Source organism: Corvus hawaiiensis, chromosome Z (genome assembly GCF_020740725.1).
Source record: "Corvus hawaiiensis isolate bCorHaw1 chromosome Z, bCorHaw1.pri.cur, whole genome shotgun sequence".
Lineage (NCBI taxonomy): Eukaryota > Metazoa > Chordata > Aves > Passeriformes > Corvidae > Corvus > Corvus hawaiiensis.
The window spans coordinates 70320680-70348638 of record NC_063255.1 but is presented as its reverse complement, the minus strand read 5'-3'; the positions used below and the strand labels follow the sequence as shown (position 1 = coordinate 70348638).

The window sequence follows — 27959 nt, the reverse complement described above, 5'->3', positions numbered from 1 at the left end:
GCTCCCCCATTTTTATTAATTTACATTGGGTGATAGCAGCAAGTAAGTGCTGTGGACCACAAAGGATGGTGGCATCCAGTGGTAGGGCTGGGTCGCGACGTGACGTGGCTCCTGTGGTGATTTGGTCTGCAATAGCTTGCAGGGTAGCTTTTTGTTTGGCAGACAACGTGACAGGTTGGGCAGGGTTGGTCCCACGGAGAAGAGGCCAAAGTTCATTAAGCCATTCATTAGGGAAGCTGACCACGGGGTGAAGCCATTGTAGGTCTCTCATGAGCTTCTGCGCATCATGCAGAGTACGGATGTATGTGTGGATGGTCAGCTTCTCTGGGTGTATGGAGCTTTCTGTGATTCGCCACCCCAAGTACGTCCACGGAGCCGTGGATTGAATTTTTTCAGGTGCTATTTGTAGGCCCCGATCACTCAAGGCTTTATGCAGCATGTCCTTTTGTTGTGTGGAGAATGGGGTGTCCTGGGCGAGTAGGATGTCGTCCATATAATGATAGATGAGCATCTTGGGGAATGCCCTCTGCATAGGCTGTAGAGCAGAATCCACGTAGAGTTGACGCAGCGTTGGTGAATTGCACATGCCCTGAGGAAGCACTGTCTATTCAAACCGCTGGACAGGTGCCTCCCTGTTGATAGCTGGTAGCGTGAAGGCAAACCTTTGCTTGTCCTTGTCATGCAGGGCGATAGTGAAAAAACAGTCTTTGAGGTCGACTATCAACAGTGACCATTCAGCAGGTAGGATAGATGGGTTGGGCAGGCCTGGTTGCAGTGGCCCCATGTCATGCATCTGCTGGTTCACTGCTCGGAGGTCATGCAGTAATCAGTATTTACTGGATTTCTTTTTGATGACAAAGACTGGGGTATTCCATGGGCTTGTTGAAAGCCTTAAATGTCCTTGATTGAATTGTTCTTGCAGTAGGGCATGTGCTTGTTCCAGACTTTCCCTTTTTAATGGCCACTGCTCAACCCATACTGGCTTGGCTATCTTCCACCGGATCGTCTATCTTCCACCGGATCGAGACTGGGAAAGTCCAAGCAATGGCTACTCCTAAAAATGTGCATCAGTTGTGAGCACCATGCCCATCTGGGCCAGAATGTCCCATCCCACCAGGGCTGCGACACCGATTGGCAGTGGGATGATAGATACACAGCAACTGATCACTTGCTCAGCTATAGTCCATTGCAGGAGAGGGGATTTGTGAGCAATGGTGAGTCCCCCGACTCCTGCCACTGTAGCTCGGGAGTCAAAGGTGGGCCAATGCTGAGGCCAGTGGTGGCTGCTGATGATGGAGACGTCAGCATCTGTATCCAGCAATGCTGTGATAGAAATGCTCTGTCCCTGGTATGATACTGCCACCATGTGGCGTGGTCTGTGTTGCAGGCTGACTGTGAGCATTGCTGCAGGCCCGGTGGAACCGAAACCTCCCTCCCCCCTTGGGGTGGAGCATTTTGGTTCTAGCTCTCCGGCAAGCGCTGGCAAGGGGACTAACTGTGCAAGTCGGGTGCCCTTTTCAATGAACATTAGTGGGAAAAGAGTCTGCACCACCATGTGTATTTCTCCGGTACAGTCTGCATCGATAACTCCGGTAAGTATTTGTAATCCGTTCATAGTGGCAGATAAACGTCTAATCAGGAGTGCTCCAACTGCCTTCCCCTTTATAATTAAAGGTCCTTTAATTCCTGTGGGGAGGCGTTGTGGCCGGTTGTCTATAAGGGTACAGTCTATTGTGGTTGCCACGTCCAGGCCGAGGCTCCCTCGGGTTGCAGGCTGGACAAGAAAGGGTTGTTCAGCGGAGCGGGTGGCGGGTGGGCGTGGCTCCCTTGTGCTGCTGGATATGCTGCCGCTTTTGGTGTCATCGCAGGGCGGGCTTTCCCGCTCGGTTTCCCGTTTCCTGACTTTGCGGCGCAGCAGGCAGTGCTGGCATGGGTATCGGAGCGGCAATTCTGGCACCAGACTTTGCCAGAGTTACAGTCTCTTCTCATGTGGCCAGAAACGCCACAACGAAAGCACCGTAGCCGCGTGGCTTGTTGTGGGACCCGCTGGCTTTGCAAAGGAGCAAGAGCAGCAAGAACCTGATTCTGGGATGCTTCAACCTGCTTCTGGGATGCCTCAGCCTAATTTTGAATCCCTATCCCTAGTTCTTTTATGGCATTGACAAGCATTGCTTGTCGGCCTACAGGGACTTGTGACATTCTCTCTAGAGCTTCTTCGATAGTCCAAGTCCCAGGTAAAGTGACTAATACGCTACGCGCGGAGGGGTTGCAGTTTTGGATGGCACATTGTTTTAGCAAAGCACCATGCAGAACTTCTGGAACCCCAGCTGCGATAATAGCGCTTGCTACTCAATCAATAAAGGTACCAAATGGTTCTTCCCGCCCTTGCTTAATGCCCATATATGATGGTATTCCCCCTGGTTGCTTTATCTGGTCTAATGCTAGCCGGGCTAGTTGCATTGCCTCCCGTACCTTGTCAGGTCCCATGAGAGCTTGTGCCTCAGTACGAGTATACACTCCCAGCCCAATAGCTCCTCTATAGTAACTCCATGCAGCGGGTCTCCTGTTCCTCGCTGAACTGCTACCGATTGTTGGCAAGCAGCCTGCCAGTATGCTCCAAATAGCATACGCTGATGTTGCGTTAGTATCAGCTTGGTGATACTGCAAATATCGTTTGGCAACAGCAGCGTGGAGCCCCACATAAAGTCTAGCATTTGGCGAGTTGGTTCCCCCTTTATTCCTGACTCATTAACAGTGGCACGAAGTTGTGTGAGCAGTTTCCAATCTAAGGGTTGAACTGTAACAGTAACTTGACCTTGGGCATTAGGGGCTGAGTATGTAACTGGGAAGGCGTGTGTAAGCTCTCTAGCGGTGTCCGGATCTCCCTCAGCAGCAATATTTTTTGTGACTTCTCGCCAGAAGTCATCTCGCTCTTGCGCAAATCTGTGACCCTTCTGCAAAAACGGATTAGTCTCTGCACGGAGCTCAGCATTAGAATGCTCTGTTTGGGGTACAGGCAGCCAGCCTTCCTCCTGAGGTGGTTGCTTTAACTGCTCTGGGGGGGGGCAGATGGCACTGGGTCAGGCTCCGGCAACAGAGGTCGCGCACGAACCACATTGGGGGAGGGGGGATGGTGTGCGGTTTCAAGTGGGGTAAAGCTCGATGTGGAATTTCCTGTTTGCATTGTAAACGAGGTCATGGAAGGGGGCAGCGGGCAGCTGCTCTCTTCTCTGTCCCATTCCCTATCCCGTGGCGCACCCAAACGGTGTGAAGCTGCAGCGGCAGCTTTTTGCTCTGCTTCATGCTGTGCTAGGGCATTAATGACCGCTCGCCACGGTTTCATTAGCTTTTTGGCTGTTTTATCATCTTGGATAACTGCGTCAAAAAGCTTATCCCCAAATGCTCTCCAGTCCTCCTTCTCAAAGACTTCATTAGGATCAATAAAGCAACCCTTAGCAACTGCATATGCTAATAGTCCAGGGAGTTCCTTTTTGCAATCTATCCCTGGCGTGCTCTGCTTTTCTAAAAAGCATTTGAGCAAATCATACACCGCTTGTCTATTAGCCATACTCAAACGTCAGCACTGTTGCAGCTTTTGCAAGACCTCGGCGGTGCATGACCGGCAGGACCCTCTGCAGGTGCTCCTGGGCTCGGAGGAACAGCCTCTTTCAGCCTCTCAAGCTGCTCTGGGACCGATGCGGGATCCGTTGCACCGTGGCCGCAGGATCTCCCTCTTTAGGGTCCCTGTTCATCGGGCACCATTATGTCGCGATGGAGAGAAGACCCGGACGCTCAATATGAGTCATCAGCAAGCTTCCGTTTATTGATCAGTCGTGGATTACAGATATAGTGTGGCTAATGAGGCTTATGCATATTCCAAAAGGCGCAAGCTGAGTGGTTTACGGCACTGCTGCCGACCCCTCCCTCTAGTTCTACCTTTGTGGTCAGCAAGTTCCTCTTTTCCATGCCTAAGTTCCTCTTTTTCCCATGCCCCGACCATAAGCTTTCTATTGTTAACTGTACTGCTCACCAAGGCCAGCATGTCCTCGCTGTATCAGCATAAGGCCTTGATCAGCTGCAGAGGGTCTATGCATCCTTTGTCACGTAGCTCAGCTATTATACAAGATGAGTGCGATATTCTGCTAAATCATGCTCTGTAAGCTGCAAAGGATATACGTGTCCTCGGTCACATAGCCAATTCTCTACACTTCAGAAAGACGATGAAGATTTAAACCATACATGAATAAGCTGAGATGACAAGAACAGCTTTTTTATTTTTTGAATTTTAACTTTGCTACCTGTTTGGCTCAGCAAGAAGGACCGAAGTAAATAACGGTTCAGAACTATCAGAAAGGGTGAAGAGGAAGGAGATGCTGTTATTTAGTTATGTGTTTTATTTAATTAACACTCCTCATCTACAAGCAGCAGCTTAATAAGTTTTCTTTAGGAAGCAAGAACTCCTCAGGCTGAGTTTGAGGTCGTGACTATAGAATGAGACATCTCTTCCTCCGCATGCTCCTGGCTCCGCAGTTCACTTCTTCCTTTGGCCTTTCCAGCCACTTATAAAGTTTTTATCTCATTCTCCCTGACATCCATCATCCAAAGTCCTGCCAGAATTCAGGGTCTCTTCCGCATTGCTGTAAAGGCTATTGTAGGCTTGTAAGAGATGGTCCAAAGATGGTCCCTCATCTGCCTCATGATCATTGCCAAGGACAGAGACTGAACACAGGAGTCCTGGCCTGGCTGAGGTGGGATGTCTGTCATGTGTTGCCTGTGGGTGTGCCCACTGGGAACTAATTTTCCTCTCAGGAAAATTAGTGCAGGTCACAATGGACTGCGCCGTTCTTGCTGCCCAGGTGGGAAGGACTGCACTGAAGCAGAAAGGAATGACCTGTCCTGTACACCTGTCCTGTACCTGTTTCCCAAAGCAAGGGCCTCATAACAACGGCTGTAGATTTGCCCCACCTCTTGGGGAAAAGGGGGAGATGTGGGGATACAGCTAGAAAGCAGAAGTGAGAGCACTGCTAAACTCATGTCAGAAGTAGACGCGCTAATGCTGCTAGGCCACAAACTATGGCAGGCAGTACGGCCTATCATGAAATAGTTAGCATAGGAGAAAGGCATGCTTGGTATGTACCTGTGATAGTCAGTGCTAGCTTCTAGTTTTGCAATGTTATTACGAAACATAGATGTGGTCTTGGCCAGTTGCCCCTCGCTTCTGAAAAGGACTATAAAGGGACTTTCTGAGACAACTGAGATGAGATCTCCCCACGGAAAGAAGGCAAATCTGTTGGCAGGAGACCACGAGGACTTCGTCTCATCCATTGGTAGCTACTCCCCCTGCCTTCTTCCTCTCTACTCTTTTACTTTGTTTTCTTTCTCTCTCTCTCTCTTTCTCTATCGCATTACTGTGTTGTGGGCACTTGATAAAGGTGCACTGTTCTGATTTAAACTGAAATCCCTTGTGTCCTTTTGCACTCTGAGATCCATAAATGAACCATCATGACCCTCGCTTGTATTAGCAGATCGTGACAAGGCTGCACTATGCACTGTGACACATACAACACTGGCCTTTTGAGGACTTCCAGAACTAGACATCACTCCCTTTTTTGTGGAATTCTGGAACTAGAACTGACTTGAGCTCAACGAGCCAGCTTTGCAGTGGCTATGCCTCTAATTAACTGGAATCCTTTACAAATTCCTTTATCAAATCTCAGCAGTTTTCTTCAACACACTAAAGAGGGCACAAACTCATTGGGTCACAACACAGGGATTTTGTTCCCCATTTGTCCTTGAGGATTTAAAATGAAAGCCTTGGATCAAAGCATGCAAGCACTGCCATGACACATTACAGAGCCAGCTCACAGTGCTGGCAAAGCTGCGGGGGAAACAGGGGCTCATTCCAGACAGAAGCTAAACCATTTCTTTGGGTTGGTGCTTGAACCAAACAAAATATACAGTTCCTCCACATTTGACTGAAAACTGGTTGGCCTTAGCTGCATTTGCAACTCTCAGTCCATGTGCTAGGCTCACATGAGTGAGATGCTCCAGACAGACATGCTTCAAGCTCAGGGGAAAATGCAGGCTGTGGTAACATTGCTGGTGCAAATTAAAAAAAAAAAAAAATTCATTTTATCTCAAAACAAATGGGACCAGAAAGTGACCTTCATTTCAAGGAAAGAGTTTTGTCTAACTGAGATCTGTAATGTGTTATGCGATACATGTTTTGTATTGCTGCACTAAGTCAGATTTCCTGTGTAACATCAACTCCCTCTACTACTGTTGAGTGGATCAGTGATGTAAATTATTCTCACTGAGTTCATTAAAGAAGCATAAGCGTCTCCCTAATTAGCCAGCCCAGCATAGGGGGAGTGAATGTGTGACTCAGCCGAGCGCAGAGCATAAAATCCAGACAACCAGAAAACAATGTTAAAGAGAACAACGGGCTTCAGCTGGTTTCAGCCATTTCTTCAGCCAGCATGTCTTCCCAGAGACGGGAGTCCCTCAGAGCTGTGATGGTGAGTGGCCCGCAGAGAACAGCAATGGGATCACACTGTGCTGCGGGCTGGTGCTGTGGGCTGGTGCTGTGGCTACGTGGGAAACACGGCGGCGGCTGTGGGCTGGGTGCAGGCAGCGGCTGCTCCATCAGGGAAACACTGGAGCACCGGACTGTCATGGCGAGGAGCTGCTCCGGGGAAGTGTCGAAGCAGTGATGCCTGAAGTGGCCACCTGAAAACAGAGACTATACAAGAATAAGGGAATAAAGGTAGGTATTTGTTTGAAAGGCCTTCGAAGGTACACCCTGGGGAGCCAGAGGCTACTGCCAAGATGGACCCCAACATGGACCCCAGGTCACGAGTTCTTCACACTTTTATAGGTTTGGTTCATTTGCCTATCAGGGTTAATTCTCCAATTAGAGCTTCAGCTAATGATGTAATTTCCCCACATTTGCCCCCCCTTTAGAGGCTTTTGGTTTATACTTTTTGGGCCTAGGACAGTCAGAGTGTCCTTGGAGAGCAGGCCTGGAGAGGCTTTGTTATGTCTACCTAGCATGAGAGAGCAGAAGTTAACAGGCTACAAGAAACTTCAGAGTTACACACTAGGCAGTACAGGATTTGAAAAATACGCCAAGTTAAAACCTAAGGCATCATTTTCCTTGACAAGGCCGCTCCAAGTTCCAGGGAAATTGTTCGTTTGATTTTCCCTCTGTTAGTTTGTTGCTAGCTTGTATGAACCCACCGCCTTTGGCATACAGCCGGGCAGCGCAGAGGCTTGGAGGCTTGGAACCTGCTTCCACCCACAGTCTGAAACCCTGGGGGTTGTGACTTTGATCTCTGCCTCTTCCACTTTTCTTTCTCGGCTTATTAGTGTGTGTTTAGATCGCTTTGCTTTATTTCTGTGAACTTCTCTGTTTATAAGCATAAAACCATGGGCTGTAATATTTCTCGTATGGGGAATGAAATACCGCAGAACTCGCCTTTGAGTTTAGTATTAGAAAACTGGCAAAAATTGACTGGCAGAGATAAAGCCCTTCCAAAACCGGAATTAATTTGCTTTTCTAGATTAGTCTGGCCATCTTATGAATTAGACAACGATCAGACTTGGCCGGAATTTGGCAGCCTAGATAAAAAATGAATACCGTGTTTAATATCATACCTCTGAAAAGATCACTGTTTCTTAGAACTAGATTATGCGAAGCTCTTCTTGGTTGTATCCAAGTTGCAAAGATCTAAAAGAGAACGCATACTGCTTTTAAAGAAAAAAGAGAAAAAGGATAAGAAGTCCACATTGGACCCATTGGAGGGGGGGTAGGGAGGGGGTGAAAATGGACTTAATAGCTCCTGCCTTGAGGCCCGGGCCCTCCACAGCCCCAGCACAGCCTCCGCTGCCTCCCCTAGCAGAGCATTCAGTTATAGCCAAGCTGGGGAAAGACGATATCAAATTTCTGGTAGGCACCGGTGCTTGTATTCTGTGTTAAATGCTTTAGAAGGGAAACTGAGTCAAGATACCGTTCATGTCGTTGGGCCAACAGGGGTAACTGAAACACGGCCTTTCTTCCAACCTTTGGAACTGAAACCAGGGAAGCACTGGGTTATTCACCAATTCCTTTCTATGCCTAACTCCCCTAAACCATTGCTGGGGAGGGATTTGTTGGAGAAATTGGAAGCTGAAATTAAATTTACAAAAGGGAAGGGTGTACAAGTTATAATTCCAGAAACTAAATTTGTCGAAGTTGCTGCACTTTTTATGCAGGGCAGATGTGGTGAAATCCCCATTGAAGTTGAAAATGCTGTCAATCCAATTGTGTGGGCCAGTGATGTTCCAGGAAGATCCAAACGGGCAAACCAATGAGCATTGCACTCAAACCAGGAGCCACACTGGTAAAGCAAAAACAATACCCTCTGAAATTAGAAAGTCATAGAGGATTGGCACCTATAATTGAAAAATTCCACCATCATGGGTAATTAGTGCAACGTGAGTCCAAGTATAGCACGCCAATCCTTTCAGGAAAGAAAGCTGATGGCAAGAGTTATCCGTTAGTCCAAGATTTGAGGGCTATTAACAGAATTACAGAGGACGTACACCCAGTGGTAGCAAACCCTTATACACTTTCGACCACACTGATGGACGAATTAAGGTGTTTTACTGTTGTAGACCTGAAAGATGCCTTTTTCTGCATCCCTGTACATCAAAACAGCCAGGAGCTTTTTGCTTTTGAGTGGGAAAATCCCGAAAAAGGGAGGAAAAGTCAGTTTACTTGGACAGTCCTACCCCAGGGTTTCAAGAACAGCCCAACAATATTTGGAAACCTGAGGAGGCTGACAGCTGCTCTGGGGGCCTCACAGAGTCAGACCTGAAATCGGTCAGAATTTACCCATGAGAATTTTACAGTGACATTTTGCAGCTTCAGTGAAACCCACAGAGAAAGCCAAGAAGATAATCAGTGAGAGAAGGTGTTCCAGACACAAGAAGAGGATGTTCTTGTTATGGGACATTAAGACTGTACAAGGAAGAACTTGCGGATAATATGTCACAACTATACCTTTGCTTGTACAGCTAATTGTTTTACTGCTTGAATGGTCACTGTTTGTTAGACAGCCTTGTCGTTGTTAAGCAGCCAATCTCAATAAGCCACTGCAATTGTGAAGAGGTATAAGAATAGCAGTAGAGAAAATAGAAAAACTTTTACAGCTTTGGATTACAACAAGTGTGTGCTGTTACGTCCATCTCGACAAAGCCCCAGAAACCAGCTAGCAAAGGAATTGGAAGACTGGACGAGACAAGAGCCAGCAGGAGTTATTCTTCAATATGTTGATGACATCTTGATTGCAGCTAAGACCACAGATGACTTCATCCAATTCACTATAAGTCTGTTAAACTTTTTGGGACAGAGTGGATACAGAGTTTCTAAAGACAAAGCACAGATCACCAAGGAAGCAGGAAGGAGGGTCAGGTATCTCAGGAAATATTTAAGGGGGTTGTTAGGGCATGTAGGAAAAAAGTTAGAGAGGCCAAAGCTCAGAACTTAATTTGGCAACTTTTGTGACGGAGAATAAAAAATGGTTTTACAAATATATTAATGGCAAAAGGAAGGGTAAGAATAACCTCGATTCTCCACTGGATGCGGGAGGGAATTTAGTGACCGCAGATGGGGAGAAGGCAGAAGTGGTTAACGCCTTCTTTGCCTCGGTCTTTATCGGAAAGACAGTTTTTCCTCAGGACAACTGTCCTCCTGGGCTGGTAAATGGTGTCAGGGAGCAGGATGCTCCCCCTGTTATCCAGGAGGAAGCAGTCAGAGAACTGCTGAGCTGCTTGGATGTTTATAGATCTATGGGAGCAGATGGGATCCATCCCAGGGTGATGAGGGAGCTGGCAGATGAGCTTGCAAAGCCACTCTCCATCATTTACCAACAGTCCTGGCTCACTGGTGAGGTTCCAGATGACTGGTGTCATGGGTTGGCAAAGCATAGTCGCGGAAGTGATGTCCTTGCAGGGGGGTGCTTACAGCTTCCTCTGTGACCTGATAGAACCTATCAGCTGTCCAGTTTGAATATGGACAATTCTTTGAGCCACTTAAAGTTGTGACCCCCTCTGTGACTCACACTTAAGAATAGAAACCCTGAGGCAGAGGCTCTCTCTCATTTCCGGTGCTGGGACAGGTGGCTGCGGGCCCTGTGCAGGGACCAGTGGGCCTGGCCCAGGCCCTGCTCAGGCCAGGCCAGGCCGAGCCACGGCCATCCTGGAGCCGATGGGCCCTGTTCCACCTGCAGAACCCCCCCACAGCCCTGATGTGGGCAGCCGGAGCAGCTCAGCTTCCCCCCCTCTCCACTGCGATAAGCCACATTCCAGCTGCGAGGCCTAGGTGAGATTAACCCTTTTATCGCTGTGAAGATCTGAAAACCTGAGGGAAGAGAAAGAGGAGATGCCTAAAGCTGAAATTCTGTTGTGAAGCTACGATATATCCGAGTACCCATTGTAATTTCATGAAGATATGGGGGGTGGAGTGTTCAACTTGTAAGCAAAAGCACCTGAGCTGAGATAGGCAGATGCTGAAGCAGCTGTAATTTCACGAGAAGTTTGGACAGGGAGAGATGGAAGCAATGAGGACTTTTGCTCCAAATGGGAAAGGAGAAACCTCACTTCCTAGAGATGCTCCCAGAGATAGTCCTAAAAATGAAGATGAGGAAGACCCTTTGCTCCCAGGGAAGGAGAAGGGCCTCTGTTCTTAGAGATGAAATGCTCCCAGAGATGGGTGAAGAGAACTTTTGTTTCTGAATGGCTCAACCTTAAAATTGTACCCCAAAAACATTCAAGAGTGGACCCTTGAAAGGAGTTGTGGGAAAAGCTGCAAGTCGGGGGAGGCTGGGAGGGGGAAGGGAGCAGAGAACCAACCCGGGCAGCTATCTCGTTGTGATAAGGTTTTCATAGCATGAGCAAGAGAGACTCCTCTTCCTAAATGGACTGAACAAAGTTATTATGGAAGTGGTAAACAGACTGAACATCTTAAGGGTTTGTCTTTTTACATTGTCAGTGGGAGAAGGGAGGAAGGTGGGAGAGAAGAGTTCTGAAGGTGTGGTATAATTTTTTTTTTCCTTCTTTTAGGTCTGTTAATAAACTTCTTTATATTCTTTCAAGTTTTGTGCCTGCTTTGCATTTCTCCTAATTCTTATCTCACAGAAGATAAACAGTAATGAGTATCTTGGACCAAACCACTACATTAAATTGGTGTTTCTGCCCAGTTACAAACCCAATCCACTACACTGGAAGCTGGCCAGTGTAAATCCCATTCACAAGAAGGGTAGGAAGGAAGATCCTGGAAATTATAGGCCAGTCAGTCTAACCTCAGAACCTGGTAAGGTTATGGAAAAGTTTCTTTTGAGTGCCATCACACAGCACCTACAGGATGGCCAGGGGATCACACCCAGCCAGCATGGGTTTAGGAGGGGTAGGTCGTGTTTGACCAACCTGATCTCCTTTTATGACCAGGTGACCCGCCTGGTGGATGCGGGAAAGACTGTGGATGTTGTCTGTTTGGACTTCAGCGAGGCCTTTAACACTGTCCCCCACAGTAAACTCCTGGAAAAGCTGGCAGCCCATGGCTTGGACAGGTGCACTCTTTGCTGGGTTAAGAACTGGCTTGGATGGCCGCGCGCAGAGAGTGCTGGTGAACGGTGCAGCATCCAGTTGGTGGCCAGTCACTGGTGATGTCCGTCAGGGATCTGTGCTGGGGCCAGTTTTGTATAATATTTTTTTTTTATGACATGGATGAGGGTATTTGAGTCTACTCTGAGTAAATTTGCAGATGACACTAAGCTGGGAGCGTGTGTCGATCTGTTGGAAGGTGGGAGGGCTCTGCAAAGAGACCTGGAATGGTTGGATAGATGGGCAGAGTCCAGTAAGATGAAGTCTAACAAGTCCAAGAGCTGAGTCCTGCATTTTGGCCACAATAACCCCCAGCAACGCTATAGGCTGGGGACAGTGTGGCTGGACAGCGCCCAGGCAGAAAGGGACCTGGGGGTACTGGTCGACAGCCGGCTGAACATGAGCCAGCAGTGTGCCCTGGTGGCCAAGAAGGCCAACGACATCCTGGCCTGTATCAGGAGTAGTGTGGCCAGCAGACCAGGGAAGTCATTCTTCTCTGTACTTGGCACTGGTGAGGCCGCACCTCGATTACTGTGTCCAGTTCTGGGCCCGTCAGTTCAGGAGGGATGTTGAGACGCTTGAAGGCGTCCAAAGGAGGGCAACAGGGCCGGTGAAGGGCTTGGAACACAAGCCCTGTGAGGAACGACTGAGGTTGTTTAGCCTGGAGAAAAGAAGATTCAGAAGTGACCTTATCACTCTCTACAACTACCTGAAAGGTGTCAGGTGGGGGTTGGTCTTTCCTCCCCGGCAACAACTGACAGGACAAAAGGACACGGTCTTAAACTGCACCAAGGGAAATTTAGGTTGGATGTTAGGAAAAAGTTTTTTACTGAAAGAGTGATAAAGTTCTGGAATTGTCTGCCTGGGGAGGTGGTCAAGTCACCATCCCTGGATGTGTTTAAAAAAAGATTGGATGTGGCACTCAGTGCCATGGTTTAGTTGAGGTGGTCTTAGGGCATGGGTTGGACTCGGTGATCTTGAAGGTCTCTTCCAATCTGGTGATTCTGTGATCCTGTGATCAGTGAAGAAATAGGGACAAACATCAATGCGGTCACTAATCCTGGAGATGAGAAGGGCCCCAAAGCCAATGTCAGCTTAAAAGGGAAATTTATCACAAATTCCTACAACTGCACTGCTTATATAGAATGACCAATTTCAGTTAAAAGCTGGCTGCAGAATGGTACAACTCTGCTGACTACAGATAAAGATACAAATGTCCATTTCAGTTCTCACAATCAAGTATGTTACAGGTTACAAAGTAGTGCCTGTATATATATGTATAGATACATATGTATGTATATAAAGAACCAAATGTTGATTGAATGATCTCTATGTCTGCAGAGCAGGAACTAAACTGTACAATACTACACGTGTGTACACTGGACTTTATACATGTATAAACAACAATCTATGGTATATAAATATATTGATACCTGTAAAAAATAACTCTACACAGAGTGAACTTTTACATAACTATCCAAACACCAGTGTCCCCATCTAAACTTCCACACAACTGTAACTCAAGAAACAGGACCGTGTAGCTATCGAGCTCTGCACGTACAGAAACAGACCTCGAGACATACAGAAACATAACTATGTACAGGCACAAAGGTAACTGGGTACACGGATGGGTGGCACAAGATAGAGAGGGAACGCGGCCGGCCCATTTCCCCCCGCTCCCCCTCGGTCGCTCGGTCCTGCGCAGAGCGGCCCTTCTGGAAACGCAGAGCAGACGCAGATGTGGGAAGCAAAGGGAATGCTGAGTCACTTGCAGCGTGCCCTCAGCCCCGCCACAGCCTCAGCACACCCGCAGCCCCCCAGTCCCTTCAGACCCTCCAAGCCCATCGGCCCCCCAGTGCTGCCATCGCCCTCAGTGTCCGGGGTGCCCTGAGCCCCGCCGGCCCTCTCAGCCCGTGCCTTTTCCCTGTCCTCTCAGCCCCCACCATCGCCCTCAGCTCCCGCAGAGCTCCGCTGCTTCCCCTCAGCCCCCACCGCCTCACCGTCCTCTCAGTGCCGTAGGCACCAGCAGCAGCTCAGCAGCGCGGGGCCTTGGGCGGCGCTGTCCCTGCGGCAGCCCCGGTGCCCTCCGCCTTCCCGGCCCTCCAGCGGCTCCCCGGTGCCTTGAGCCCCGCGGCCCCTGAGGGGGACGGTGCCCGGTGCCACCGGCGGTTCCCGCCGCTCCCGTCAGCTGCGGCCAGCCGGGACCTGGGGCTGAAAGCGCTGCTCGGCCCGGCCCCGCTGCCAGCACGGACCTCAGCATGGAATAGTGCAATTTACTGTAATGCAGCACTGCCAAAAAATGATCCCAAAAGGATAAGTTAAGCACTAGACCTAATCATTACTACAAAAGGTTGCCTCTAGTGATTAAGAGAGATACATCTCCAGATACCCTAATCCTTTCCCCTTTATCCAGATCCACACATCGGCTGGGGGAAGCTGTCCCAGCAAAGCCCTGCAGAGCCACGGCCGGCAACGGGCACATCCTGCGGTGCCTCCACCTTTGCCGGCCACGAGGCTTCCGAGGGCGCTGTGAGAGTAGCCCGGCTTGGACAGTGCTGCAGGAGCATCTGACAGAACTTCTAGAGCAGGGACACCTGATTTCATTCTCCTCTTGGTTTTCTCCCCAAGCCTGCCCAGGCCTCAAGGAGGAACTGAGGCCAGATGTGGCCTTGTCCGGTTTCTTGATGCCGAAAGGTAAAGACACGTTCCACCAATGAAGGGATGCACAGATCCCATTGATGGTAATGCCTGCTAAGGAGCAGACCCATAGAACATTTGGTCAGAAGGGCCATCTAGAGGCAACTTTGGCTCAGGGCCTGTTGTTGAGGCCTCAGTCCTTCAGTGTTTTGTGGTGCAAACGAATGCCCTGGAGGGCTGGAAACGACCAAGTCCCTCTTTAGCACGTTGCAGACAGGGAACGAGATTAGCCCTGCCAGGCCGGGCTGGGGCCAAGAGCAGAAGGCCGGCACGCTGCCTTTGCCCACAGGCAGCCGTGCAGAGCAAGGAGGCCGCTCTTGCCCGGGGGCTGAGGTGCCCGAAGCTGCCTCCCTGCTGCGCAGCTCTGCGGGGCCCGTGCTGCGCAGCGTCCTGGGCAGCCAGGGCAGCCCGGCTGCCTTGGAGCGCGAGGAGCGTCCCAGAGAAGCTGCGGCCCTCTGCTTTGGAACTATTTCTCCCAGTCCTGTCATTCATCCAGAGCGTCTGACGTGTTTTCCTTTCTCCTCACAAATCCTAGACAGCTTTTTGAGAGAAGTGACTGATGTAGCTTCTGCTGCTGGTGCAGCTTCTGTCTGCAGGTCAGGGCAGGTGATTTTAACCAAGGACAGAGTCCACAGTTAACACTCCAGTTTCAATAGAGCCATTTACAAGTGGGCTGCTGACGCTGAGCAGGTTTCCTAGTTTTTGGAAAGTTATGACCTTAAAAACCCCACAGATTTTCCTACCTGAGGATACCAGTAGTAGTAAGATGCCAGTTCTTTGCACCTCTTTTCTGTATCTTTGGTGCTTTTAAGAGTTCCTCAGTCCCCAGCAGGAAAGAAAGCACGTGTGATAATGTAAGTGATTTGAGAGCTCTGTGTTGTGCCTTGCCACATCAGCGTTCGTGACAAGCTGGACACCCCACTCGTAGGTCTGTTGAGTTGAATTCCCCCTAATTGTGTGCAAACAGCAGCCCAGAGATGCCGAGAAGAGCAAGGACGGTGGGTGGGTGTGCACAGACACACCCGTGGGCTGATTGCTGTGTGGGCAGAAAGCTTTCGACTGTGAGAGATTGGTTACGTGAAAAGGGACATATAGATTCAGGATATACAGATTCTTTGCAGCTTACTGATCTGAGAAGCTGGCTACGTGAGGACGGCACATAGACCCTTGCAGCTAGCTGAGCAAGGTCTCATAAGACAATGCACCACGCATCCTGTGTAACAACTGAAGTTACAGAATATTACATGTATCTTGCTCAGTAACTGAACCACCATTGAGTCTTACTGCTGAACTATGGGTTTATTTGCAGAGCCAGCAAGGTTAGGTTTTGGCAGTATAAACAATAGACATCTGTGGTTAGAAGGCCAGGGAAAAAAGCAGAACTGCTGACCACGAAAGGGGGTCTAAGGAGGGGTTTAGAATCAGCTTAGTCGATGTGAACCACTTAGAATGCGCCATTACGAATATGCATAAAGCCTATTATTGTTAGTATATAAGGAGTTCTGGTACAATCAATAAATGGGATTCCTGCTGATCACTCATATTGAGCGTCTGGGTTTCCCCTCTATCGCGACATTGGACAGCAGTACATCTTCACTCTCCCAAGTTGGAAGAGTATTTCAAATCTACATGAAGTGACAATTCTTCTCATCTATGTAATTTATCCTGTATAGAACAATATAAGATATATTTAAATAGATCTAGTATAATAAATAGAGTATATCAAAGATATACTTGATCTTTTCCTAAGTCATTGCCTGTGGGGCTTATAGACCATCTCCTAGCAGTACAATATTTTTGCCTTCTGGTCCTACTTATTATGGCATCAACTCCCCTGGGAGTTCCTTCAGGGAACTTCACTCAAAGGGCTTCCATCACTTCAGCACTTGTGAGAACTTGTTGCTTCCCAGTTCTCCTGCATCCTTCTGGATTTTGGAGCATGTCAGCACTTGGCTCAATGGCCCTTCCCTCATCCCTGCCCTGCAGCAGTTACAGTCACTGTTCCCTTGCCCTTGCTCCAGACCCTTTGCCAAAGTGCTGCCAAAGGCAGCGCAGCTGGCTCGGGATCCCTGGTTGCTGCTGCTCTCCAGGATGAGCTTCAGAGGGGCACTTGGGAGCGCTCCCTAAAGAGCTCCCGGTGGGACGGGGGTGGATTTCTCCTCCCTGGGTGGCTCCTGGCTGCAGTTCTACGCTCAGGGGAGTCCCGTTTTCTCAGCAGGCCTCTGCAGCGAGCCTGTAGCCAACGTGTGGCTCTGCTGCCATCCCAAATGTGCCGTTCCCTTGCCCAGCCTGGCTGCAGCTGGGGGGATCTGCTGGGCACGGCTGGGGATTTTCATGGCCAAAATCCTCCAGCATCATCCCATTTACATCTGCTCCTTCCTTTGGAGAGCACAAATCACAGAACACTCATCTCAGCTGACAAATGTCATTTATCGCCGGTTGCTGCAGCTGCACTGCTGATCTACAAACACACGAGAATCAATTTCAGTTGAAAAATGTAATTTATTACAAATTGCTACACCCGCGCTGACAATAGATAACTGTACAGATCTCAGTTAAGATACAAAACTGTAATTTATTCGGTTATTACAACAATGCTACGGAAAAATATACAAACATCAACTTCCAGGAACAAAAATTAATTTATTGCCAACCTCTACAACAACTCACTATACACAAAGATCAACTGAAGTTTAACAACTTAATTTATTCCATGTTACTATAACTGTACAGCCCATATAGAAACACTAAAATATCAACATCTCTCTCTAAATAGCCCTATAGCAAGAACTGAATAAATAGAATTACACAACTATACCACTCCATCTATATTTAAATAGAAATAAATACATATATAACCACCACAATACACAGATGTAAATATAAATACTCATATTACCTACAATACATACATAAATAGATAGATAAAACAACTGCATCTATACAAATATACAGCTAAACATCTCGACACGTGTAAATATAATTACAGAAATAGATCAATATGCATATAAAAATATAAAACCAGACATATATACCGATACAAATACCAATGCACCTATTTAAAGAGACAAATACCTACAACAACATCACTAGAAATAGATACCTAGATAACTGTATAAACAGGAAATAGAACTGGACAGAGATATAACAACATACATATATACTTAGATACATATATACACATACATGTAACGAGAAACATGTATGTATATATCTACACATGCATGTATACATACTACATCCATTCATGTAACAACATACACATGGAAATATACCTGTGCAAATAGCACATACGTAAATATCAATATAATTATCACGCTCTACATGCAGCTCCATTCATCTATAAGCAGAACTATAAGCAGAGGGATTCCAGCCGCCCCATCTTCAAAGCCTCTCCCTCTGTCGCTTCCTCCCGTGCAGAGCAGCTCTCCTGGACGGGGACAGCAGATGGGACACCTGGCAAGCAAAGGGAACACTGAGTCAGGATCGGGACGTTTCCCTTGGCAGCAGCTGCACTTCCATCAGGGAAGAGGAAATCTCAGAGCCTCCGCAGGAGGGTTAGAAAGAAAAAGCAGGCCCAGCGGGCCAGGCTGGGGCGAGCGCAGCCCCGGCAGGACCGTCCCGCAGCCCCCGGCAGCGCGGCACAGCCGGCACCGCTCCCAGGCCCTGCCGGCACAGCTGCCTTGCCCAAGGACAGCCCCTGTGCCGCCCGGGGCAGCCGCGCTGAGCGGCCCCAGCACGGGCAGGGCCCGCTCCTGCCCAGCCGGCCAGTGCCCGCGGCCAAAGCCCACGCCAGCCTCACGCCCACCCTGCCTCAGCGGCCCTGGGGCCTCACCCAGGGTCTCGGGCGGCAGCAGCAGGTCCCCGTTCACTGCTCTTGCTGGCGGCCTTCAGCTTCTCCCTGCTGGCTCCGGTCACTCTCCGGCTCTTCTCAAGGACCTCAGGGCAGCTGGGGCAAAAGCGGAGGCTCTGGAATTGGTTCCAAGGGCTGGCAGAGCCGCAGGCCCAGACCCCACTGTGCTCCCTGCTGGCCCCTTCCATCCCCTCAGCCCCGCCATCCCCTCAGCAAACCCCCAGACCCCTCCCAGTTCCTTCAGCCCCTCAAAGTCCTCTCAAGCCTCTCAGTCCCTTCTGACCCATCCCATCCCCTCAGACCTGGCACTCCCCTCAGCCTGTGCCACTTCCCTGTCACCGCAGTGCCACCATTCCCCTCTGCTCCCCACATCCCTCAGCCCCACCAGCACCTCAAAGTCACCGTCCCTTCAGTGTCACCTCTCCCCAGCCCCCTCTGGCTCACCGTCCTCCAGCAGCTCCTCAGGGCACAGTGCCTGCGGCCACCGGCAGCTCCCACCGCTCCAGGGACACCGGGGCTGCAGCTGCTGCTCCGCCCGGCCCGGCCGCCAGCTCGGAGCCAGCACAGGAAGAGGGGACAGAGGGGGAAAAACAAGATGAAAAAGGCAGCCGAGGCAGGAAAAAGCTTAAAATGCAAGTCTAGGCCTATATAAACATTAATCTGTGGATCCAAACATCCATCTACCTCTAGCTAAATTACTATGCACATTTATAAATAAAACTCTATATATGTATATATATTACTCTACTCTATATATGTATATATATATACTCTATATAAATGTAGATATGCACATCTAAAAATGTAAATACATCTACATAAATATAATTTTATCATCTATATAACTACAGATACAAATTTAACTATACAGATCTATAAATATATGCACATATAAACACAGCTCTGTAAATCTAAAAATGTAACTACATGATATATAAATCTAACTATGGAAATCTATAAGGCTATCTATAAACAGATGGATTGCACCTGTCAGATGGTCACAGGCTCTCCCTCGGTCTCTTCTCCCCACGCAAGGCAGCCCTCCTGGAGAGGTAGACCAGATGGATATCTGGCAAGCAAAGGGAACACTGAGTCAATATTGGCCTCCATGCATCTTTCCCTTTGGAAGTAAATGTCTTTCTATCAAAGACTGCAAAAGATGGCCCGAAAGGCAGACTCTCACTTGGGAATTTCAGGCCTGCTCTTTAAAGAGCAGGGAGCATTCCAAGTTTTCAAAACCTCCAAAGGTTTGAAGTATCCCAGCAAAGCCTCAGCACTCGCAGTGCAAATGGCACCCACGAGAGCTTGAAGCACAGACAGTCCCAGCTCCCACACAGAAGCCCAGCCTTGTTCTTTCTCTGTGCTGACAGAGACACCTCAGTCCTCACTGAAATGGCTGAAGCTGACGGGTGCTGTGAGCTGAGTTACGAACCAGCACCGTTCCCTGCCATCTACAAACTGCCCTCTGCAGTGAGCAACAGCTCCTCCAACACAACCATCAGCTCTGGCAGGAAGAGCTGGGAGGGAAAGAGCTCCCCACAAGGCCTGCAGGCAGCATCAGCTTTGCTCAAGAACGCAGATCCAAGGTGCTCCCTCTCTCCTATTAGTTCTCGCTAATCTGGGGTAAGTTAAGTTTTTCCTTTCCAAATCATAAATCCTTGTGATTTATTATTTGTTTGGCCTCTGCTGCTTGTATTTTTAATGTGTCTCACTAGAGCTATCAGCAGACTGGTACTACATTGATTTAATGCTCTCAGACAAAAAGCTCAGACTTCTACACTGACTTCTTGCTGAGGTTTTGCTCTCTTGATTCAAGAGTCCCTCAGTGTTGCCTCCAGAGCACTGTCACCCTGCAGCAAACTCATCCACGGACTTCAGCTCAAAACTGGGACACCCGGGTTGGTGAAACAACTCCCACAGGTTGGGTTTATCCACTGCTCTCTGGCCACAGCACAGCACTCGGTGTCAGTGCCTCTGGAGAAGCGTGGAGGGCAGGGCTCGGGGAGGCTGTGCCAGGGCAGGATTTGACCTAAAGGCACCAGGAAGCACCAACCCTGCAGACAGAACTCAACTCTTCTCATCTCCCTTCCTGCCAGAGGCAGGCTCAGAGCAGCCGCCTCAGAGCTCTCTAAACCAGTGTGGGCTCTCTCCTTACCAGGCTCCTCAGGTTCCAGGGAACTGCTCCTGCAGCTCTCGGTGACAGTCAAAGCTCCCTCTGCTGCAGCCTTCCTCACAGCCTCCCCTCCTGAAGACTCAGGGGCTACACTAAGATTGTCCTGAAAAGAAAACCAGAAAGAAAGAAACCCAAAGATCACTCACTATTTTCTGCAGGGACACCATAGCTCAGAGCCTGCAACATTTCCTTCTCTTAAGGAAGAAAATGCTTTTGAAAACTGCTGTGTGTGAGATTACAGAAGACAAGAGACCTTCAACAGTCCAAAAAACTGACTTCTCAAACACCGTCCAAAAGCTGTCCCAGCTGACAATGTTGAACGTGGGGAGTGACAATGAACACATGGAGTGGGCACTGAGGAAGGAGTCCTGCCAGCTCCTGGCACAGGGATGTGCTCCTCCCTCCAAAGCCCTGAGTAGAACAGTCTCATCCAGGCAGCAGCTTTACAGGGACTGCATGGGAGCACACATCTCTTCCCACAGAGATGCCCAAGAGGAAGGTGCCTGAGCTCTGGAACACGGAGAGCAAGACTGGCAAGCTTGCCCAGCTGAGGATTTCCCAGACAGAAGCAGGACAGGAGGCACCAGGTTACTGAGAGGAGCAGAAAGCTGCAGCTCCAGCCCATCCCCAAGCACGGCTCTGGCAGTGCCTGCACGCTCGGCACGGCTCACACAGCAGCAGCAGCAGCAGCTGCAGCCCAGCCCTTGCTTTGCCTCGGCCTTCCCACCCAAAACAGGCAGAGCCCACGTCTGCTGCTCTAACAGAGGCACCTCTCGCATGCCCCTCCCTGCAGGGGACACTTTGCCTTCAGTGGCAATTCTCCCCACACTCTTCTCTTCTGTCCCATCAAACAAAGCCTCTTAGAACCTTCAAAGCTTCCACTTCCTCACCACAAATGCCCCTGCACCAGGAATTCTTCCCAGCAAAAGGAGCACCCAAACTTGGCCAACGCCTCTCATCCCCACTAAGGGCTATCCCCCTTTTCATTCCCTCTTCTTTTGGAGATCTTGCTTTACCAAGCAAATCCTCCCCTGTCCATTCACAGCTGAGCTCAAGAAGCCTTTCCTTCTCAGCCATGCAACAACATGCACAGCTCTCAGTCCAGCCCCTTTCATCCCTGTCCAATGGAGTTACCTGATCCAAGGGAGACCTCTCAGGCAGGGAGGACGAAAGCATCTCCTCCAGCGTCTCAAGCACAAGGTCCAGATCCAGCGGTGGCAATTCCTCCTCCCCAGGAGTATTCCATGCCCAGCTGGAGGCCGTCCATGCTGCCCAGCCAGCACTGCCAGGTGGAGCACTGGGGGCTGGATGGCCTGGTTTGGCTGCAGGAATCCAAACACATTGGTCAGGCTCCAGAATGTGGCTTTGGGATGCAGAGCTCTATTGCTGCCTTGCAGCAAACATCACAGGAAGCACACAGCAAACTCAATTCCAGAACTGTATTCCAACTTCCCAGGGGACTGGAACACTGATTTCTTCCTCTTAAAAAGTATTTCATCTAATTGTTGAGTGTGTATATTAAAGGATGGACTGTAAAATTGATCTACACACAGACACAAAGACTTTATAGTCACAGTCTTTTCTATCTCCCCAGCAGCTTTTGCATTTGGCTGCTTCTGAGTTTCTCATCACAACCGGCCACAGAAAGTGGATTCACCCAGGAAGAGCCCAGATCTGCAGACACACATGCTAAAATTCAGCTGTGATTGTATCATAAAAAGCAACCTTGTGCATGAGGCCGTATTCTGCAGCTGCAGCAGTTCTGGGGACACACAGAGCTCACTGAAATTTAACAGCATTCTTTGCAGGAGAGACAATCTGTAAGCTCTGCAATATCCTATCAGCATCCTACTTTGGCTTCATTCAAAGAAAGATGGAAGTTCACCTGACACTGAGCAGTTGTGGACAAATTTTTCACCCCTACAGAGAGGCTGTCTGGAAAATGCCCAGAACACCCTCCAAATCTGCAGCAAGGCCAGGAAAAGCAGACAGAGATTGGTTTTGTTTTCACAGTCCCGCTTCCTAGTACACTTGACACTTTCTACCGCATTCACACTTGAGATGTACACATGACAGAGCCCTGTGCAAAAACACTTCAAACGGTTGCTTTCCATGAGCTTTCTGAAAAGCAAGGGTAGAAACTCTTTCCCTACCTGATGGGCTGCAGGCTGGGGTGTGCTGCTCTGAAGTGCAGCTGCTGCTCTCTGGAAGAGCCACGGAAGTGCTCTGATGGTCTCCAGGAACTGGTGGAATGATGAGCTCAGGCTGGCGTTGAACTTGGCGCTTGCCTGGCACCTCTGATGACACCCCAAGAAGTTCAGAGGTGACAAACACTTTCTTGGGAGGTGCTGGGGAAGCCTCACGCTCCTGAGTGCCTGCACTTGTACTGGAAGGGCCTGGAGAGAACTCTGAAACCTCAGGTGAGGCAGCAGCGAGGTTCTGGCACGAGGGAGCTATGGAGCAGTGAGGGAAGAAGAAAGGAAGCAAAGGGAAGCCTGCGTCACTATTGGTCCTCAGGTATGTTTTCCTTGGCAGCAACTGTACCTCTATCAGGGAAGACAAAAGCTCCCATCCTCCCAAGCAGGGTGACAAACAAAAAAATCCCCACATGTTCTGGGCCTTTGCAAACACCAATTCCTTGTCAGTTTAGCGCTCCCCTGCTCGTTCAACCGTCTGGGAAAACTGTCCCGCTGAAATTCCCTGGCAGGAGGCAACTGCCACAAACCCATCTGCCAGGTCATTTCCCTCTGCTCCAAAGGGACAGGAGGCTCCCTCCAGCTGGGCCGGACAAAGACCAAGCCCTCGGCACTCACACGCACTTACGGAGAGCTCCCCAGGCATCCCAGGGCCGGGCAAGGAGCAGCGCCAGCCACGGCGCAGGGCTGGGCCAGCTGCAGGCCCAGCGGGCCAGGGTGTTGGTTGTGAGCGCAGCCCCGGCCGGACCGTCCCGCAGCCCCGGCAGCGCGGCACAGCCGGCACCGCTGCCGGGCCCTGCCGGCACAGCTGCCTTGCCCAAGGACAGCCCCTGTGCCGCCCGGGGCAGCCGCGCTGAGCGGCCCCAGCACGGGCAGGGCCCGCGGCCAAAGCCCACGCCAGCCTCACGCCCACAGCTCCCACCGCGTCTCGCCGGCCCCGCGGGGCTCCTGGGAGCGGCTGCGCCGGCGCCTGCGCCCCTCCCGCCCGGCCGCAGGTCGCTGCCTCTTGGCTGTGGCGCAGCGCCTGATGCAGAGGAGGAGGTGGGGGCGGTCGTGGCGAAACCAGGGGTTCCCATAGTGGACGATGGCCCCGGCATCGCCCGGCACAGCCGCGCCAGCCCGGCCCGCCGCCTCATGGAAGCCGTAGCGGCTCAGCTGGCAAAGGAAGCTGCGGAACCGCGTGGCTTTGAAGGCGTCCAGGGACATCGCCGCCCCCTCTCGGCCCGCCCCGTGGGGGCCGGCCGGGCTGAGCAGCTCCTGCTCAAAGAGGGCGCGGTCGATGAGCAGCCCCCGGCCCTGGGTGTCCCAGCGCACGGAGCGGACGCGGGGGCTGTTCGCCAGGCGCCACAGCTTGGCGGGGAAGGTGCGGGCGTCGAGCCCGGCGGGCAGCGGCAGCTCGGCCATCGCGCCTGTCGCCCACTGGCGCCGCAACGGCCGCAGCGCAACGGCCGCAGCTGCAGCGGCGGCGCGCGGCCTGAGGGGGGCGCTGCGCTCGGCCCCGCGCGGGAACGAGCGGCACAAAGCCGGGGCTGCGGGCACAGCGCGGGCGGGGCGGCTCCCGGGGCGCTGCCCGGGCACGGCACGGACCGGCACGGGGCAAACCCTTGCTTTCTCTGCCTGGAATCGGCCTTCTGGCCTTGGTGTGCAGCACGACCCCAAACCACCAAGGCATGCGCAGAGGGGAACTTTCGGAGAGGGGTCCAAACTGAGGAATCCCGTGGGAAACTCGGGTTCCTCTTTGTCCAGTGAAAGCAAAACCGCTCTGTGTTCAGCATAGCTGAAGTGAGGAAAAAGGTCTTCGACTGTGTAGCTTCACTATTTAGGTTGGGGTTGCAAACAGAGTTCTCCACTTCAAAGCACACAGGTCAAATGGGACAAGGGGAAATGATGACAAGGAGAGGCTTGAAGACATTCTTTTTGCCTCTTTTCCAGCCAGCTGGCTGGTTCTTTCTCACTGTCTCTGCCTGTCTTAGCAGATTTGGCACATTTCTCCTTCTTTGGAATCAGAAGCGGCAACAGGAAGGGGCAGCAATTTTGTCAGCGTTGCCATCAAAGTTAAAGTCCTGCCCCGTGGAAGGATGTTGCTTTCCCCAAGGGATTAATGGCCTAGAGTTGTAGTGAACTCACGCTGGTGTCTTCAGCAAGATGTTTTGCCTTTTTCTTTCCTCAGGAATCACCTCTTCTTTATTTTCCCCATTTTGGGGTGAGTTCCAATGCAAAATCCCTCCTGTAGCCAAGTCTTTTCAATGGAGACTGAAAAAGGAGATCTTGCAAAGATCTGTGCTTAGTGTCACTTGTTCTTTTTATTTTAAATTCTCTCTTGACTCTTGAACTGGAAACACTTTTCAGTCATAGCTGGGGAAAAATAGACTTATTTTCTCCCTCTTTTTAAATTTATGCCTTTTTTTTTAATGTCTTTGCATCGTTTAACCCTGAGGGCTCATGTGAGTGTGTTTGGTGCTATGGCATAAGCTCATCCCACACACAGAGCAGATGTTCTCCTTACATCCAGCTTGTCTTGAGTTCCAGCTAACACTGCCTTCTCTTGCCCTCCTTCCAGGTCCCTTTGTGAGGAGCCCTGCCCTGTCACTTCAGTCCCTGCTCTGTGGGTGACATGCTGACCCAAGGATTGTTGGTCTCACCACATTCTGGAATAGTCTTTTGCACTGAGTGGTTTAAAGATGCCCTGTCATCTCTTCCTCTGTGTGCTGGCTTTCTCAGAAAAATTGAAACCCACTACCTAGAAAACCTCTTCCCAATTCCTCTTAAATATCTTTAAACAGTACCTGAATTATGAATGATCCACCTCGGTGGGATGGGGTTTGTCTTTCTTTAAACGCAGTGTAACAACTCTTGTAAAAATTATCCCAGCGACTGAATTGCAACAACATTTCTAAGGAATAGGCAAAAAGGAGAAGACAGGAGTTCAGAAAAGAAGGGCCATCTTTCCCCATGTTTCGTGGCCCTTATTTCCCACACATTTGTCTATGTGCTGCTTCATCCAGAAAAGCCTCTTTGAAGATCTCCTCTGTAATCTCTGTGAGTCATGAGAAACACACGATCACTGGACCTGTGCCCTACTAGAGATGAGGAAGCAGGTGGCTGAAAAGCGGATTGTGCATTGGAATGTTTACTCACCCCTGTAGTATGGTTATGGTTGCATTGACTTTTCCACAGTACTCTGTGGCTAAGAATGAGAAGTTACCCTTAGCTGTGTTTTAAGGATACTGAAACTTGAAAAGAAGTGTGTTTGTCTTGTGTCTGGCAGCACGACTCTTTCCCAATTTTCTACCCTACTGGGAGAATTTAATGTCGGTTACAGACACCACAAGGCAAATAATGGATATTACATTTCAGTGTTTGGGCCAAAAATTGGCTTAAAAATTAACAACAGAAAAGGTTATTAAGTTTTAGGAAAGAAAAATCCTTAAAACTGTGGTATATGATTTTAGAATAAGATTTTTTTCTAAAAATTACTCCTTGCCCCTGTAAAAATAATTTGTAGAGTACATAACTCAGTGTGCAGGCCTGATCACTTTAAGTATTATTGCTGTTCCATGTCTTTCCTTTTCCCCTACATGGCACTGTAGCTTTTGAATCACAATTTTTACCACTTTGAAAATGCAGTTTTAGTGTTTTTCCTACTGGTGAATACTTACCAGTTCCAAGTTAAAGAGCAGTCAGTTCTGAAAGCGAAATATGCTGTATGTAAATATATTTTTTCACTAGTGTCCTGGTATTATGTGCAACAGGGGCAACGTTAAAACAGTCTATACTGACTTATTTTTGAGAAGCTGTTAGAAGTTATTAATATTTTCAGTATATCTGCAATACATTAGTGTGTGTTTCAGGTGAAACTGTCCTTTGTGCTCTTCTGCTAGCGTGTAGGATCTCCTTGCAGCGTAGGAAGACACAATGTTCACTTTCTGATTGGCACACAGCTGTGTCACTGCCTTCACCTTTCCATCTCAGATGCTCAGACAGTTTTTCCTCCAACACCTGCGATAGCAATGTCCCTTAAGGTGATGCAGACGGTGGGCATGCAGCACCCAAGCTGTTCCTGATCTTCTGGGAACTAACTGCTGGTCCTGAACCCATCCTTTGCTGTTTACTTCCATACTGTACTTGTGGCAAAGGCTGTTCCTGCCAGTGTTGTAGGTTACTTGGTCGAACCACAGCACCATGAAGAGTAGAAGCTGAAGAAATAAATGTACATTTTTCTGACCAATTTACCTGGAGTCTGTATTTGGACTTACATTGCTGATAAAAGTGAGAAATTCCTGGCAAACGATTCCTGGGAAACAAGTAATAAGTCATTGATTTTAGCATGTATTTCTTGGGTTCCTTGGCTACAGAATGGGGAAGAGAATCTTCATCACTTTCTTCCTCCTTACAGATGTGGTTTTAACCCAGTATGGGAACACCTAGACCCCAAGGTTTACATAACTAAAAATATTTGCATAGGAGGTAGAATCCCATCAGGCAAAGTCAATCTTACTGCAACAGCAGGTACAGAGCATGCACGCTTTTGAGTCCAGTGAATTCAAAACCCAGGTTTTGAAACCTGCTCACCAACACTTAGGGGCCACCTTAGTCCCTGGACTTTAGAGGGTAAGAAGAGAGAATATAAAGTCTTTTATGCAAAAAACAGAGCCACAAAGCAAAAAATCATGGTAACTGCCCTGAAACTGCGCCTCAGTTTTCGATGAACTTGGTCTGAAATGGTTCTTCATTGAACTTCACAAGCAGCTTCTGCCTCTTTCTGTTTGCTCACTTGGGTTTGTTTGTCTGCAAACAGCATCTCAGGTTGTTCTAGTGCTGCTCCCCCCCGACTAAAATCTCTCTGCACATTCTGCAGCCTCCACTGAATATCTGCATGAACTGTTTTGTGTGATGTCTGCACAAGTCTTGTTAAACCTGAAGCTGTGATGCCCTGGTTTGGGTCACCCTGTCTCCTGGACATGCTGCTCAGGTCTGCCAGGATGGTTATCCTCCCTCAAGTGAGCTGAGCTAGTGGAAGCACTCCAGGGACGTTTAAGAGTGCAGGTACCTCAGGAGGAAGAAATTCTCATTGTCTGTGCCCGTTCAGGCTGGCTGTGACTGTGCCGAGGGGAAATGGCATTTGTTACCTGAGTGCCTCCAGGAGGACTAAAGGTCATGGTGAAATACTCTGGTGAGGACTGTAGCAAAGGAACAAAACTGGGATTAAGGGGAGTTTTCAGTAATAATTGCATCTCGTTCTGGCTGCTGTCACAGGTAGTTTAGTCGCTGGCTAAGGTAGCTCAGAAGTGATTTTGGAATACTGCTGTTGGGCTTTAAATGGTATGGACTCTTCCTCATCCAGATGTGTGGCTGTGAGCCTGTGTGTTTATCAGTGACACACAAGCTGAGAGAGGCA

General features: G+C 49.5%; 1 protein-coding gene across 4 annotated transcripts; it reads right to left on the bottom strand.

Annotated features, from left to right (window-relative positions):
* Positions 1–16822: 16822 nt before the first annotated feature.
* Positions 16823–23091, bottom strand: LOC125320564. 4 transcript variants are annotated; one of them, XM_048292967.1, is made up of 6 exons: positions 22520–23091; positions 21501–21688; positions 20349–20469; positions 18585–19262; positions 18176–18289; positions 16823–17796 (listed from the first exon to the last, which is right to left on the bottom strand). In XM_048292967.1, the coding sequence occupies exons 1-4, from the start codon at positions 22974–22976 to the stop codon at positions 19192–19194; spliced, it is 837 nt and encodes a 278-aa protein (XP_048148924.1). In that variant the 5' UTR covers positions 22977–23091; the 3' UTR covers positions 16823–17796; positions 18176–18289; positions 18585–19191. The 4 variants fall into 4 exon arrangements, 3 of the variants coding, with proteins under 3 accessions (XP_048148924.1, XP_048148925.1, XP_048148923.1); XM_048292968.1 differs by having other exon boundaries at positions 18613–19262; XM_048292966.1 differs by having other exon boundaries at positions 18638–19262.
* Positions 23092–27959: the final 4868 nt, after the last annotated feature.